The sequence below is a fragment of the Falco naumanni genome, chromosome 7, assembly GCF_017639655.2.
Source record: "Falco naumanni isolate bFalNau1 chromosome 7, bFalNau1.pat, whole genome shotgun sequence".
Taxonomy (NCBI): Eukaryota; Metazoa; Chordata; class Aves; order Falconiformes; family Falconidae; genus Falco; species Falco naumanni.
Window position 1 is genome coordinate 13,506,794 of NC_054060.1, and position 16,536 is coordinate 13,523,329.

The 16,536-nt window shown below is 34.9% G+C and overlaps 1 protein-coding gene across 2 annotated transcripts in view; it reads right to left on the minus strand.

Annotated features, from left to right (window-relative positions):
- EFL1 (elongation factor like GTPase 1) overlaps positions 1–16,536 on the minus strand; it is an 81,125-nt gene that overhangs the window by 42,761 nt on the left and 21,828 nt on the right. For both annotated transcript variants that reach the window (XM_040601449.1, XM_040601448.1), the window contains 3 exons: positions 14,118–14,269; positions 12,979–13,157; positions 12,162–12,297 (listed from right to left, as the gene is read on the minus strand). In XM_040601449.1, the coding sequence (XP_040457383.1) occupies positions 12,162–12,297; positions 12,979–13,157; positions 14,118–14,269 (467 nt within the window). The remainder of the gene's footprint in view (positions 1–12,161; positions 12,298–12,978; positions 13,158–14,117; positions 14,270–16,536) is intronic.

Here is a 16,536-nt window from a genome sequence, read left to right on the forward strand (position 1 = left end):
CCACATTTCGGGAAAATATTTAGAAAATAACTCACTAAAACATCGCCTTTATTAACAACCTCTTGACTTTGTAACCTCTCCATTTGTTACAGAGGATTTTGATTCTCCACAGCCATGTTCATGTTCGCTGGGGTTGTGTGCTGATTGATTCCAAACGGGTCTTCCTTGCTCAGACTCCCATGCCCTCACAGCAACCCCCTCCCTGCTTCTTCTGAACTCCTTGAAGAAATTTTGGTAACAACAAGACAATGGACGCAAAAGAGAAACATACAAAGTAATAAAAGGCTTTTGTGGCTAGTTTGAATGTAGAAGTCAAGGCATTTCACAACCCCAGATGGTAGTTATTGCAAGAACGCTGTGTATTACAGGCACTAGGTCTACTACACAATAAGACAAACACTTCTTCACATGTGGGTGCGAAAGTGTGTATCCTGCTCCTCTCTCTGTTACACAGGAGGCCTGGCTAAGATTAGGAAGTGCTCCAGCAGGAATTTAAAACACATTCAAATATATTGCCCACATGGATTAGTGGTTTATATTGCATAAACAACGACCGTTAGAAGAGCTTTTGCATTTGCTTAGGTTGTGGTTCACTAAAATATTCTCATATAGTCTTACTTTATTGACATGAGATCATTAAGGTAATCAAAATAAAAAGCTGAGGTAGAGAAACAGATGGAAAGGCTGAGACAAAGGTGGAATCCAAAGACAAAACAGGAGGTTAATACCATGACTTGGGATAGGGAGCTCAGGGGAAAAAGGGTAGATTTCAGAGCCATGTTAACACTCCAAAGACAGCAGAGGAAGTTCCAGCCTAATTTCTACAGCCTGGCTATTACTCTGTGCAATTAGTGTAGCTATGAAAGCTGAAGCAAAATTCAGAAAGGAGAATTTTCCCATCTCTTTTTCATAGAAACAATAGCATTTCTCAGGACAAAGAAAGTATCAGAGAGGGAAAAAAAAAAAAGCTAAACAAGATGTTTTCATGACAGTGGCTTTACTTAACACTACACTGCCTCTGAAACCAGTACATTATTTTCAAGTTAAGCTAAGAAGTAGGCACCACGCTGATTGCAGATTTTTGGCTTTCAGAATACTCCATGAGATTAATTTAATTTAGAGTCAAAACATTTGTAGATTTTCTACATGAAGAAATGCACATTAAAAAACATAATACAAAGTTTTCACTACACTGACAGTGCTGTGAATCCATGCGAGACCTTCACCCAAAACTGAAATAGCTACATATTTTTATATTGTATGACAAAAACTGCCCTTTGGCTTCAGATTAAATAGGAATAAGAAAACATTTTAAAGGATAAAACAAGTTACCTGGTTCCTATTTCCATTTCTCGTAAAATAACATATGGGAAAATTACATGACAATTCTCTAACTAACCTAATTTGTCAAGGAATCATCATTATCATCATCGTCATTCAGATGCTCTGAATATTGAGATCATTTTACATTCAACTTCAAGCACAATCTTAATCAGACAGTGCATATGTCATGAGAAACTGAAACCACCAATGTTTTCCTTAAAACTGTTTTGTTCACAAGATTTTTGAAGTATAAAAATGGGAAAAAGACTTACTCAGTCAAAGACATGTAAAGGAGTTTCAAGTTTGTATATACCTTGGAAAAGAACACGTAACAAATTCAAGAGAATTGTAAATTTCCCATTACCATAACCCACCTATACAGAGAACAACTTTCTTGTGCACTAAATCTGAAGAAAGTAAGATTTAAGAGAAATTACTCAGAAGTCAAGAACTATGCAAAAATAGTGACAAACTACGTTTAACCAACAAAACCTACTCTGCCTACAGAAAACTTTCATACACCACTCACTCGCTGCCTCCTACAGGGCTCAGAGAGGATAACATTTTGAGACAACTAAGCTGTAATTGCTAGTCCTAAGTTTCTTCTGCACACTGAACTTGCACATAGTATGTTTCAGCACTGTGAAACATAAAAAAAAAGGAAGATATATTTTGTATCATTAATACGATTATCTAGGCAGGTAGTTTGTATTATTTAAGGATGTATTGGGAAAAGTACATTGTCCTGATTGAGTCTGCAAAAGGATAAAGAAGCAGCACTGTATACAAAGCCTGGCAACTGGAAGCTGCATTAGGAACGGAGGTGCACACATGTAAAATATACCTCCAAGATACAGGAAGCAAAGATTATCCAAACAGGCAATTTAATGATTTAATGTAAGTTTTTACACTGTTCAATGTCAATGCAATTCTACACTTAAGTCTAGCCTAAATAAAACCTGTGAGGCTGCATTCTAGCTTTTTATTTAGTTATTTGTCCCACAGTATACTATGACTTCATAATATGACAAATATCTATATTTTACAACTACCTTTAGTACATTAATTGACTACCTTTGCAATTAAGCCAAAAAGATTAATTCATCTGATAGAAATTGAAGTTTAACTGACCAGAACAGCAAACGGAATAACCAGCTGATTAAAAGTACACACTTCTTTTAAAAAAATGTCACTATCTGATTCAAATACATCATTTGTATGTAGCTTGAGATATATTTTCTATAAATAACACTGCAAAACTTGAAATCCTTTAAGAATAAAACTTCTTTTCTGCTTTGGTAATTGCACACATTCCTAAACAGATTTGATTTATGCTGTCTTTTTTACATCTGAATTGCTATACATGAATTTACATGTAATAAGGCATATATTTTCAAACTCATTTGTGCTTAAAGTGATTATTTTGTACCTATTCCTGAAATGACACTGCGTGTTCTCAGTTTAAATTTTGGAAAACCCATAGCCACATTAAACAAAGGAAATGTTCCTTTAAAACAGTTTTCTGAAAGTTTTGAGTTCTACAGCAAAGTACTTCTGCAAAGGGAATTCGCCAGCATGTTTAAATCAGAACTAGGAAAACAAGCCTAAGAGCATTTTGTACAGAGGGATAAAAGGTTCAATTATATTGTCTAAATACAGATTCTTGTTAATCAGGTAATTTACACCTCGGTTGAAAACCGAACCTTACACAATAACTACACAAATTAAGCACGCTTGCCGAATCTCTCAGCCATTTACTTTAGTGCCCTAGTGTTCAAGTTCATCCCTGAACTGATGTTTCCAACTTCTTCATACAAGAAGTATTTCGTACTTGCTACTTTCACACAGTGGCACTAATGGGCAGGATACTCTTAGAAACTGAATTCTAACAACTTAAGAGTATAAAATTGAAGTCATGGTGGTTCATCTACCATAGAACTTCATTTAGTGGTGGATACCAAAATCTCTTCGGAGATCTTCAACCAATCAAGGCAGGTCAGATGGTTCCCATCAGAACCACACAGTATGAAAGGAGAGAGCATGTGGCTATACTATAAATTGCCACCTACTGAACTATACTGACATTCTAGTTTTAAAGAGGATACTGGCTTAAAAAAACTACAAAACACCAAAGACAAAAGCATGCTCCAAGTAATTTTTATAAGCAGATTGAGAGAGGATATAGTTTTCAGGCTCTTCAAATGAAAACGTGAGGTAATTTCCCCAAATCATCAGTGATGTATATCAGTATGCTGGAAAAAATCCCAAACGCAGTATTACGGATGTGAGCTCAGCCCATCATCTCAAAACTTCACCTTAAGACTTCTATTACCACTTTACATCAGTGAAGCTAACTACTTTAACACTCTTCTCTTACAGTATTGGAAAAAAAGAAGTTCATTAGCCAAGTAATAAACATGGCTATTTCTGCAGATAACTGTTCTCCCTTTATTTACACATGGACATACTCAGTTTCGTAGAGGGAGACTAAAAATAACACATTGATGCCAACTAAAGAAGTAACTCTGAAATACTGGGGGAAATACCTGTTTTCTTATTTTAAAGAGACTTCAAAAATCACACCCAAGTACTCACACAGAAGATGTGGAAATACTGCAGAAAAGCCAGCTAGTATCTGGGACCTAAATCCACAAGCAGTTAGCTATTGAAACGCTGAGTAACATCTCCCCAGGGGCAGTAACTATGTAAGTCAATTCTCCACCCTTACTCATGGAAAAGGAGTCTCCTTAACACTGGCCCTGAATTCTGATCAATATATATTAAAGTAATAATAAGCATTTAATAAATTTGAAGTCGTAAGGCCAAAAACCACTTTTTTCTGAAGCAAACACAGAGGTGATAAACAGACAATTGCCTGTACCTCAAAAACACTTTCCAGTCTATTTCTAGATCTTTTCTATTAAGTAACTGCAAAGTATGTGCCTGCTGCTGTGTTGTGAGTTTCTTCAAGCAGCAATGGTAGGAAATTGTCTTGATTCTTGTTAGTCCCACTGCTGCCTGCAGGCACATAAGTAGCAACAATGAACACCAACAAGTCTGGGCAGTTTTCCTTCTGGTACTATTTGGGAAACATCAATCATCAGCAAGTATCTGACTGCATACAACCCCCAAAAAACCAAGGAGTGCTTGCCTCATATTTGGAAGATTATTTAGAAATCTAATTTTCAATTATGTGAAAGCTCACATTTTACAGTTTATAATAATTACAAGTTGGTTTAAAACTGATACAGAACATTTCATTGCATTCCCTCCTTTCCTCAAAAAACATAAGTCTTTGATTTTTTTGAGATTATAATCCAACAGTGGTCAAGAGCAAACCTAAAGGTATTTTTGGCTAGATAAATGTATTATGAGTTTAGCTTAAATAGTTTTAGACAGTTCAATTTTAAAATACATTTTAAAAAACCCTTGTATTCCAGTGGCAGGACTACACACATTTTTAAGATCTCGTAATAAATATAACTCCTAAATATTAGAGCAGAGAATATTCCAGAAGCACTAGATAATTTAGAAGTGTTTTTACTCAGAAAGAATTACTACACTTATGAGTTCCTTTTATCGTCTTAAGAAGCTACAGTCAGAAAAATAGAAAAAAAATATAGCTACTCAAAAAGCAATTTAAATTCTTCAATATAAATTTTAGAAAATAACACCCAACCTATAAAAGGCTTCATAAGGAAAGTACTAACCATTCAAAGCAGTCTCCCCCAAAAACCCTTAGCTGGGTCAATAAAGACACATGTCAGTGCTATACCTCTGACCTAAGACATCATATTCTTTCCAGTGATAATGCTGAAATTGATTTGAAAATAAGGTAATGAATCACTTATTTATTTTACAATAAAGTTTGTCAAGTCAAATCCCCTGAAATGGAAACACAAAGCAAACAGCAGAAATGGTAAGGCAAACAGGGTAAAGGAACTTATCAGATGATCAGCAAAATACACTCCTATTCCATTTGATGCTAGTTCATCAGCTTCGCGTCATGCTATGTGACATTGCCCAATAAGCAACACTAATTACTCAGCCCGCTTGTTGGAAAAACGCACAGCAAAGAGCAATAACTGCAAAGGGATTAAGTCTACTACAGCAAAAATAGAGTTAAGAAAATGGTTTCAAGTTTCCAGCACTGAGAGAGGCCAAACAGATTCACTATTCTGTCTTCAGCTCAAAGAAACTTGAACATATTTAGTATTTTTCAACAATTTAACTATTCATAAAATATTAACTGGGTAGGAAATTAATATCAATACAATGACGTCAGGTAAACTCAACATTTCACAGAAATAAAATGTCATTCAATAACAAAATCCAATCAATTATATAAGTTTTCCTAAATAACGCTGGATTGCTATAAACTAGTTAAAAATGCAAGGTTATTTTATTGGAGTTATAAGATGGCATTTAGCGATAAAAACTGTAAGTATTCCAAAACTGAAGACAAAGGTTTTTCTTTGTTTCATTCACTATTTTCACCTAATCTCAGTAACATTCTTGAGAAAGACTGCCCTCCTGTGTTCACTAATCATAGTATGCTGAGAGAAGACGGCCCATGCAGCTGGAATCACTTCAAGCTGGCTATTTTATTTTTATTTTTTTAAAAAAAATCACATAACTGATTCAGAGAGTGAAATTAGCCCACCAAATGTTTGCACAGAAATGAAAGGCTGGTGCAACAGCAGGACTGTTCCTAGGGCTCTCACAGAAGGTGGTAATGCTTGCTAGTTGGCATCAGTCCTAGAAAGGCATTCTGGGCCTTTAAAATGGCATCGCTGCTTGCAGCTGCTCTTTGCTCTTAACAGAGGCTGCTTATTAAAAGCTTCTAAATTGTTCAATGAAGTCCTAAAGGAATAAAATGCTTGTTAGACACCTTGTAATGAGGTTAGCTATACTGCTTCATACCAGCATCTCGCACTAACCGCAGCTATATAGCACCTTTCTTTAGAAAGGTAAAAAATAATCCAGAACCACAAATCCGTAATCACCTACATTTCCCATGTCATATTGTTTACATGTCAAGAATCCTGTATGTGCTTTACAAATAATTAAAACATGAAAGAACATCGAATGGGAAAACAAGCATTTTAGAAATGGAAAAACCAAGGTACACTGCAGTCTGTCATGTAGGAAATCAGTTCATGGTGAGCTGGCAACAGGAGTGACTTCTAGATTCTTGCTTTTAACATAATCATTTGGTGAGTTAAAGAAACAAATGCTCTTAATTTGGTAGAACACTTGATATTCACATAGCTAACTGCATTTGAAAACATTCAGGAAATCATCTAGCCTCCTATGAGAATTACACTAAAGCACTACAAATCCAGTGGTAAGGGGAAGGCTTTGCTTTTAACAGTATTCAGCAAAACACAAAAGGCATTTAAATAGTCATACAGGCAGCTCTAAAAAATCTGGGGTTTGTACCTAGCAAACACAAGACTATTGTTGTGGTACTTGTGGATAAAAAGCAGTATGTATGTCAATTAGAAGATGCATGTTATTCTGAATGTGCATGCGCAACATGCTTTGAGATCAATTCCATTCCAATTAACAAAAACATACCACCTGACGATACTTCAATTATTTACTCAGAAAAACATGACACTGAGCCAAGTTTAAAAAAAACCCACAACATTATTCACTTATACAAGTATCTGAACATGCTTCTACTTACACAAGTACCTAAACCAGTGTTTTCAGGAACATGTTCCTTGGGTTTTACACCAGTGTTTGCTTAAATTACATGGAAATAAGAATCAATACCCAGTATGGGAATCCAGGGCCTTTCATCTGTGCATGATATCATCACCAAAAAACACTCCTCCTTTTTGACAATTTTACACTACCTCCAGCAACTGTTTTCATTACCAAAACCCCTCTTTTTTTTTGCATAGAACAAGAAAAATAACAAAAAGGGCAGAGGGAGAAAGCTATTACGTGCATCTGGAGGGCATGCACTTGCGTAATCTCTACTTATGAGCCCAAATTACTTTTTCCTCACATACTGCCTTGTCATTTTTCCTTTGTCACTTTGGGGATCACCCACCAAAGCCTTTTTATCATCTTCAACCACAAAAAATATCAGAACAAGTGTTACAGAATTACACTTTCCCTGTATTTGTACTTTTCTTTCGCCTGGTTTAAGTAAATTAATAAATACCTAAGGGGAAAAAATGATATATTTATATATATATAAAGAGAGAGATATTCTTGCATGGAAACAAGCAAATCAACCATCCCCACTTCCATTTGCATTCCCCAGAACACAGACTTATTAATGCTTCAAAACACTGGTGTGACAGAGGTAGTCTCGACTTAGACAAAATAGTCTTAACATAGAAACATAACTGAAATAATTTAAAACTTGCCTGAAATAAACTCCTTTCTGGAACTTTTAACACTGCTTCAATGTAAGTTATTGTTTTCCCTCTTGGTAAAGCAGGAATTTTTTTTATTCATGCAATGACATAATAAACACTGTTTCCCCAACCCTTCATTACAAAAAAACAAAAAAATTGAAAAGAGAAATTGTTTGTGTTAGTGTTAAATTTTTTGTGTACCTGCATTAACAGTCTCTACAGTTTGTTAAACGATACCTAACACTACATGGCAAACAGAAGAACTGACATAGAACATCCAAATCAAATCAATTAACATCTTGTGACTGTACATAGTCTTCCTTTTCATAAAACAAACTAAGCACTAGTAGGAAGAGCTATGATAACCAAATGAGAGAACAACGGATTTCATGCTATAGCCAGGGCTTCACCTCCTGTCAAATCCAACACACCTGGAGAAGATGCTTGCATGGCAACAGGAACCTCCAGTACCATAGATGTTCCCTGTACCAGAAGGGGGAATGTCCCAGCAAGAACCTGAACTTCTATATAATACTCAAACTTGAAGAAGCTAAACACACCTGGATAGCCACATGATTATCTGTAACAAGCTCCTCTCTCTGACACATTTTTGGCATAACAAAAAAGACAAACCTTTGAAGAGAGTGGGGCAATTACAATACCTTGCTATTTGCATAGCACTAAATTATGCAAACACAGGTCAGTATTAATTATAGTGTCACTAAGAACACGCAATGATATATCAGTCAAACAGTCTTCGGCATTTAATAGTCAACTACTGCTTCTCTCCTTAAAGACACAGAGAAGGACAGTATTTTCAAAACAGCACACAGACACGTGTCGAAGGTCTATGATACAAGGTTTTCTTTTCAATGGATATTCAGGTGGTTTTCAAAAACATGCCCCAGACGTCTTGGAATCAAAATACATCAACTGATCCTGAGATACAGATTTCGATGACATACATAATTGTCACACTTAAAGTTTGCAAGCACAAAGTACTCTTATATTTGGAATTTGAGTATGATTTCAATGTACCTAGTTAGAATTTACAAAGCAGGTAACACTGGTTCTGTTAATAAGGCATCTGCCCAACTGCAAGACGAGCGAAGCTGGTGCAGTTTGTATGGACCTTAAGACAGGACAAAGTAATACAGAGAAGGCTAGTACTGCAATAAGGACAAGTAGGTGGGCCATGTGCAAGGTAAGGCTCCCACTCCCAGGACTCTCAGCCTTGATGACCACAGGCAGGTTCAAATTCAGCAATTGCATACCATGCAAAAGGCCTGTGACATGATACAGAAAAATAAGCTATTCTTGAAAAGAAGCATCGAGAACACGTTTTATTTTTTGATCAGTACTTGTCATTTTTCCAAATTAAACCTCAAGATACTTTTCATGGCCCATTCCAATGACTCATGTTTTTCATTCAGCAGTGTCAACTAAACACAACTGCCATTTGGAACCCAGGGCACATATCTAGTCTCGTATAACCTTATCTTTGCTCCAGTAACTAAATTCTCCTCCTGCAAGGTCTCTGTTCATTGAAAGCAGTACAAAGTAGAACCCAGTAGTACCAGTTAACAAGTATACTTTCCTGTCTGCTGGCACAGGACCTCTACAGAAGAGCAGTGGGGGTGGGAAGTGAAAAATAAGACAGTACTCTCTCTTCAGAGGGCGTTTTGCTCACATACTCCTTTTTAGTTCTCAGAGTGGAGAAATCAATAGTGCTTCTAAATTACAAATTATACAAACCAGGTGTTTTTGTCAGAGACAAAAATTTTACTCTTTTCATAGAATATTCCAACAAATAAATTTTAAAAGAAGATTTATTACAAAGACTTTTTTTATCCTTGGTCCTCTGGAACTTTTTCATTTGTTTTAAATCACACCGCACCTCCCACTCAAGGACTGCAAAAAAATGTATAGCAGTTGCAGAGATTGTAAAGAAGAAAAATTGTGAATTACAAACAGCTATATGGAAGGAGGCAGTATTTTGCTTTTGCCCCATTATTTGAAAATGACATAGTGCTTAAACCTTTTTTACAAATACTTTTGACAAAACATGTGAGCTGCAAACTTGCAATACAAATTAACTAATGCAAAGCAGTTTGTCTCTTCTAACTTCCAGGAACTCAGAATAATAGCAGAAAATAACTTCCCAAAGCTTGCCAGAATGGCTATGCATATTAGATAGGGGCATAGTATTGCTTTTCAGCTGGATGTTCTTGAATTCTGCTTGTGTGACAGCTTTATAGTTCAAATAGAGTATGCTTCATTATCTTTTCCTCTTAAAATACTTTGTTACAAGTTTCTCATATTTTTAGCAATTAAAAGGACATTAGTATTTTAAGGAAATAGTAATTGAATACAAGGAATAAGAGATGAAAGCTTTTCATCTTCAGTAAAACAACCTGTATCAAGCCATGTCTTTGATCATTAAACCAGTAAAAAGAATAAAAAGGCTGCTCACTAGGACCAAGCAAATTCTTCCTCGTCAGAAACAATCTATAGCAATAAACCCCCAAACCCTGAATAAAAAAGGTCTGAAAAAACCCTATACCACTAGTTTTAAAATGGAAATATGCAGTCATGATTAACTGTGTATTCCTTATGGCAATAATTTAACTGTACAGAGTAAAACTACAGAGCTTTCAGAAAAGCTTCCTTAATTCACTAGATAATACAAAAGCAATTTCCTTATATGGCTGGAGAGAAATCACTGCTGTATGCTTTAAAGCTGGAAGACAAACGGCCTTTAAAACAGAAATCATTGTTATTAACTGGAATAATAAAAGTCTTGCATCACCATTGTTTACACGTTCCTTTCATACAAAGGTACTGCATTTTTTGCTGAGTGTGGTAAATCATCACCAAATCAGTAAAGGTGTTGATTGCATTTATGTAAATTAACAATGCAGCTTTACAGGGAAGTGGGAGAAAAAAAAGGAAGAAGGTATTTAGGGCTTTTAGTTTTAAAAATTCTTTAAAACTACAATGAATTAAAAAAAAGCCCACCAACAAATCTATATACTTGAGATTATATATTCTAGGAAAAAAAATAATTCTATTTTGTCAATATGTAAAGAGACTAGACAATGAACTGATATAAAGAGATGAAATACCAAACATAACCTGAGCTCCAACTGTCAATTCTGATATTAAAATTCTAATGAATTCTAAATACGACAATTTTTGTGTCACCATTTAGAACCTTCCTATTACTCCAATTACTTTCCTTTATGGAAAAGCTAGACCCCACTGCAGAGTAGCTTTTAGCAGTAGAGCCTACTCACAACTTTTTGGTAGATTTAATTGGCTTCAAAAACATTTCTTGAGATTTAGTCCATTAAAGACAGAATATAATTCTCACAACTTGTTTTTCTTTTCTCTGCAAAAGCAGCTCCAGGAATATTTATTATTTGGCAAGCAAGAAGACAATATCCTTTCACTTTTAATGCAGTGTGTTTTGGGGTGGGTTGGCTGGGATGTTTTTCCAAACTCAGTTCTTCTTTGAAGTAAACAGACCATATAAGTAATCCATTTTGACACTGAAAACAGTCAACTTGGGCATCAGACTAAAGTAAGGCATAACTCAGGATTTTAAAATATTAAGCTTCCAAATAAAACCAATTCACCAGCTGTTTATGCAGTGGCCCATGATAAAAGGAACCAGCATGGTTAACTCCCCAGATTAACAAATCCAACCCTGACAGGAAAAAAAATGCACCCTTTGATTTTACTGTAGTTTGTACATTTTCATTCACAAAATGAAAGAAATAAAGAACCAAATAATTTAATAAATTAAAATAAATACACTTTCTAAATCCTAAACACTGCTTTTGATAATAAAAAAAGACAAATTAAGGACAAAACCAGGAAAGAATGCTTTTCATAATTTACAGTAAAGCAGCTCAGAATCTGGCACAAAAGAGCATAACTCAGTGATTAGGACGACTTATCGCTTAGAACCTTGTCCATGGAGAAACTGCAAAATTTGCCACAGCCATAAAAGAAATAATTTTTAGCACCATACTTCAAGCAGACCCATAAATAAAACTAGTTATCCACATCACTAGAGAAGTCATATTACAGCATTTCCACTGTTGGAAAAAATATTACAAATAGTCCTTGCAATTTATAAAATATGAGACCTTACCACTGCTGTTGGCAATTCCTGGCAGCAATGCTTACCTGGCAATACTCCAGCCTGAAGACAATAAGCTAATGTAATCCCTAGTTTTCTCCTATTTGTGCATCTTTCCCCTTCTCACAATTCAAAGTTCCCAGAAATCACAGTTTAATTAGACTGCCTTCATTTTTTGCACGCACAACTGACTTAAAAACATTCATAGATTTATTTTAAGTTTTCTTATTATCAATTACACACAAAAAACTCACTGTATTTTGGATGATATAAGCCTTCAAGCTCTAGGAGATTAAATACTAGTTACATCTTACCCAAAACATTTCCTGCAGGTACTTCTTCAAGATCTTCAAGTTCTCTTCCCATAAGCAAGTAGAGATTCTCCAAGGTACAGCTAGTCATATGAGGTACTAATGGCAGATCATTTGTAGCCGAACACTGGGATGACAGCTATACAAAGTAAAACAACCAGTGTCAGATATTTATCACTTAATATGGATAAAAAATTCTTCCCTAAAACCTCCTTGCATTCCAAAGCTAAGAAACATGTCAAAGCATTTTCATTTCAAAAGTTAGATATTAAAAAACAATATAAACTTGAAAATATTTTTGTACCATTCCAAAAGTCTAGTCTTGTAGCACACAAGCAAATGTTACCAAGAAAATAAAAAATAATGCTTTCTTTGGTAATTTTTAGGTGTGCAGTACCACTAGCTCACTTATCATTGTCATTGATAAAACAGATGTTTTAAAGTAAATTTATAAGCAATAAGCATCTATGATCGCAATCTCAAAACATTTAATAACATTTTTTTCATACTATTATGAACCTTTCTGTTCCCAAAAATCTTTGGTTTTTCCCTTGCAAGTTTTCTTTGAAATAAAGCATGCAAATACTGCATTTGTTGTTAGCTAATACAACACTTAAACTGTTTGGAAATGTTAAGGTTTATAATAAGTTTATGGACACAATCAGGTATTACCACAATTACCTAAAATATTTTGATACTTTTTGGAATTTTTGACTTGAACATTTTTTTTAAAATTTCTTGAGTGAGCAATGTGCAAAAGGTTAAGTTATCAGTGTTTCAAAATACCAAGTCATGCTAACAGTTCACCGTCATCTCTTACCTTATGCAAAGACTCAGCAGGATCATATTTTGGTCCTAAAACAAAGATCTTTTGCCCTCTCCGCACCACTCCACTGAACACTCTAGCAAAAGCAATGAAAGACTCCTTGTTCTCTGCTTCCTGTTTCATTGCGTTTGAGGTCGTGATCTCTGCTTGACCGGTGAGCTGTTGCTCTTCACCTAATCAATGAAAGAAAAATAGATGAAGTATAAAAGCAGTTTCTGCTTCATCATCTGAAGAAAAAAAAAAAATTACATATTATCCTATCACATCTGATGATGCATTAAAAGATGGCAAGAATCAGATTTATTTAGGATGAAAGGACCTTTAAGATCACTGAGTCTGACCATTAACCCAGCACTGCCAAGTCTACTACTAAACCATGTTCCAGAGCACCAGATCTACACCTCTTTTATATACCTCCAAGATGGTGACCCAACCACGGCCCTAGGCAGCCTGTTCCAATGCTTGACAACCCTTTCAGTGAAGAAATTTTTCCTAATATCCAACCTAAACCTCCCCCTGTGCAACTTGAGGCTGTCTCCTCTTGTCCTATTCCTTGTTACTTGGGAGAAGAGACCAAGACCCACCATCGTAACTCATAATCCAGTACGGTTGCTCATACACTGTTTTTGTACCAATTTATTATTAGGCTGTTTGGTTGTTGTTCAGGTTTTTTTAAATAAAAGTTACTCTCATAAAAGGAATTAAAGTTATATTGGCATAAAATATGCTAGTAACAAGTATATAAGAAGGTCCCAGCAGTAAGCTAAGCAAACCTGGGTCTTTTCATCCCATACACAAGGGCAAAGGTCAATCACCACACCTTTATACTTCGAGTGAAAACTATTTAATTTTACAGCAGACCATCTTCTTCAAACACCATCTATCTTCACTGATTCAAAGTACAGAGACAAGCACATTCTTAGGCTATAGGAACAGGTATCCATGACACTATTACAGCATTTATGAACTATCTGCTTTCTTACAAATGCCGCCTCAGTCTTCACTCAGTCCCATCTATTGAACTGTTTGGACTGGCATGTGGATGATTTTTTTTAAGGTACACAGCCCCATGACAACACCTAGACACTATTAAAATGTCCTGTCAGAAAAATAGATAGCAGAGCATCACATACCTTTTGTATCACTAGTATTCTCAGTTACTTCAGATGAATTTTCACTTTGGGCCTTTTCTGATAGCTCCTTTCCTCGATTTGCTGCCAATTTTTCTGCAAGCCTTTGTTTTGCAAGTTCACGACGATGAGCTATTTCTTCTTGAGTTAAAGGCCTATATTGTATTTTAAAATGTTAGTATTTGGAAGCGTCATTTATTTCAAAATAAACTAAATCACAATAATCAGAATACTGTATTTGGCATAAGTAAAAACTTATGCAGAATGCCTTTTGTCCTGATGATACTATGAATTTTAAGTCAGCTAAAATTATCAAAGTTGTCCTCTACCATGTTTAGCAACAGGCCACTATTAAACTTCCATTTATTTTCTCAAAATAAGTCATTTCTCCCACTGACATGTGAATATTCACTTTTTCAGAAAAGATCCAAGACAATTTTCAAAATTGCTCTTTATACTACATCCAGCACATTATCCTAAATTAGAATGACAGCTAGGACTAAGAATACAGTGTATTAATCTAAGCTTATTTATACCAAGATAGCTAAGAAAAAACTACCAGACTTTTCTTCCAAATACATAGGGATCAAATATTGTCATTTTAAATTACTTGTGGTGTCTTTATCATTTTAAGCTAGTCTTCACAGCAAGTGTTCAAATGCACGGAAAATCTTTGCTTGCTACAGCTACCTTTCCATAAAGTGAATAAAACTTCATAAAAGACAAAAGACTTAAAAAAAAAAAAAAAGAGACAAAACCAACAAAACATAATTCTAATATTCCAATGCAGTTTCTATCTCCCTTAAAACAAAGTGCTTTAACATAAGATTTAAAGTAATAAATAATAAAAATTAAGGAATGACATTATCATTCTTACATAAGGAAATATTTCAAGCATTTTAAACAGCAAAGTGAGTTACACATATATGAAATCTAACAGCACTGCCTGAAATTTCTAAGTCTGGCCCTACTTAAAAATCTGTAATGAGGTTATATTATAATTTAATAAAGTCCAAACAAGGAAATTAATTTCAGATACTAGTTATCTTCTCTACCAAATTCCCTCTCTGTTTCTATTAATTTCCCACAGAAAAGCGCTGAACCTGTGAACTTGCTACAATCATTACAGGTACTCTTATACTCTTAAAAATAATCTATTCTGTTTAATAATTTCTCTATCAACAGTATCTCATGTAACGTGCTGTCAGGTGCCTACCTTAAAAAAAATTATCAACACAGCTTAAAAACAGGAAAAAATAATTGCTATGCAGATTATTTTTTTTTTTATGGAACTAGAATGCTTTCAGTTTGGGTTTGGGATTTTTTTGTTTTGTTTTGTTTGTTTTAATTGGGAAACATATATGTATAACATATATTGCTTTCCAGCACTAATAAATAATTTATTTCCAAAATAATACTCAATGTGTATTTTGTATTATATGAATATTCTTAATGGATTTAAAAATCCAGAGAAGGAACAGAAGAATCCTAAACATGCATTTCTACAACACAACCAAACAATCGCAAAGTCTCAGATGTTGACTTAAACTCCTGTCAACATGATGTGTCCTAACACCTGCATTTGCTCATTGACAGAGGCAAGGACAACAGTTCATAGTGTTAGGCTGAGGATTCATTCAGTTAATTCTATCAAGTGCTCACACTCAAAAAAAAAATAATAAAGTGCTCTATTAGTAGTTTCAGTTTGTTTACTAGCCTTGGATAAGTCACTTCCTCTCTTTAATTTCCACACTTATAAAACAGTTCAAGATTTCCTAGCAGTGGTAGTAATGAGCGGTAAGTGGAAGAAAACAGCAGGAAGCACTACAGCAGTAGTGTTTATTCTTCTTTACAGAACAGGCATATAAATATTATCTCTACCAAAAAAAAAAAAAAAAAAAAAGAAGATTGAATCACATGCCCATATCAACTATTCCACACAAGAGGGAAACAACCCATTACTTAAGGGTCAAAGTTTTCAAGTGTAGCCAGTAGACACACTTACTGGATGCTGATTCTGCCCTTAACTGGATTAATTAGGGGCAGAAAGCCCTGAACAGATTATGTGGCTGAGACCAACTCACTGCCAGTTAAGACTTTTTTTTTTTTTAATATCATAATACAGATGCTTTTCTGCATCCAACACAATCTGCAAGAGACTTAATTTTTAAAAATGCTTAATGAGACCATTCATTTTATCAAAATTCTTCTTAGAACTTGAGGAAATAACTTGGAACACAGTTATCATTCTTACCTTGAATCCAAACATTCAACTCAGGGGTAAGAAAATGACACGTAAATTAAAAATTCCTCTATAAATTACCTAACACAGGCCCCCAGGACAAAATGTCAGAATTTGAGGCGCAGACTTTCAGAACTCAGAACCAGGGACAGACACATTACATGTCATAGAAAAGGCAAA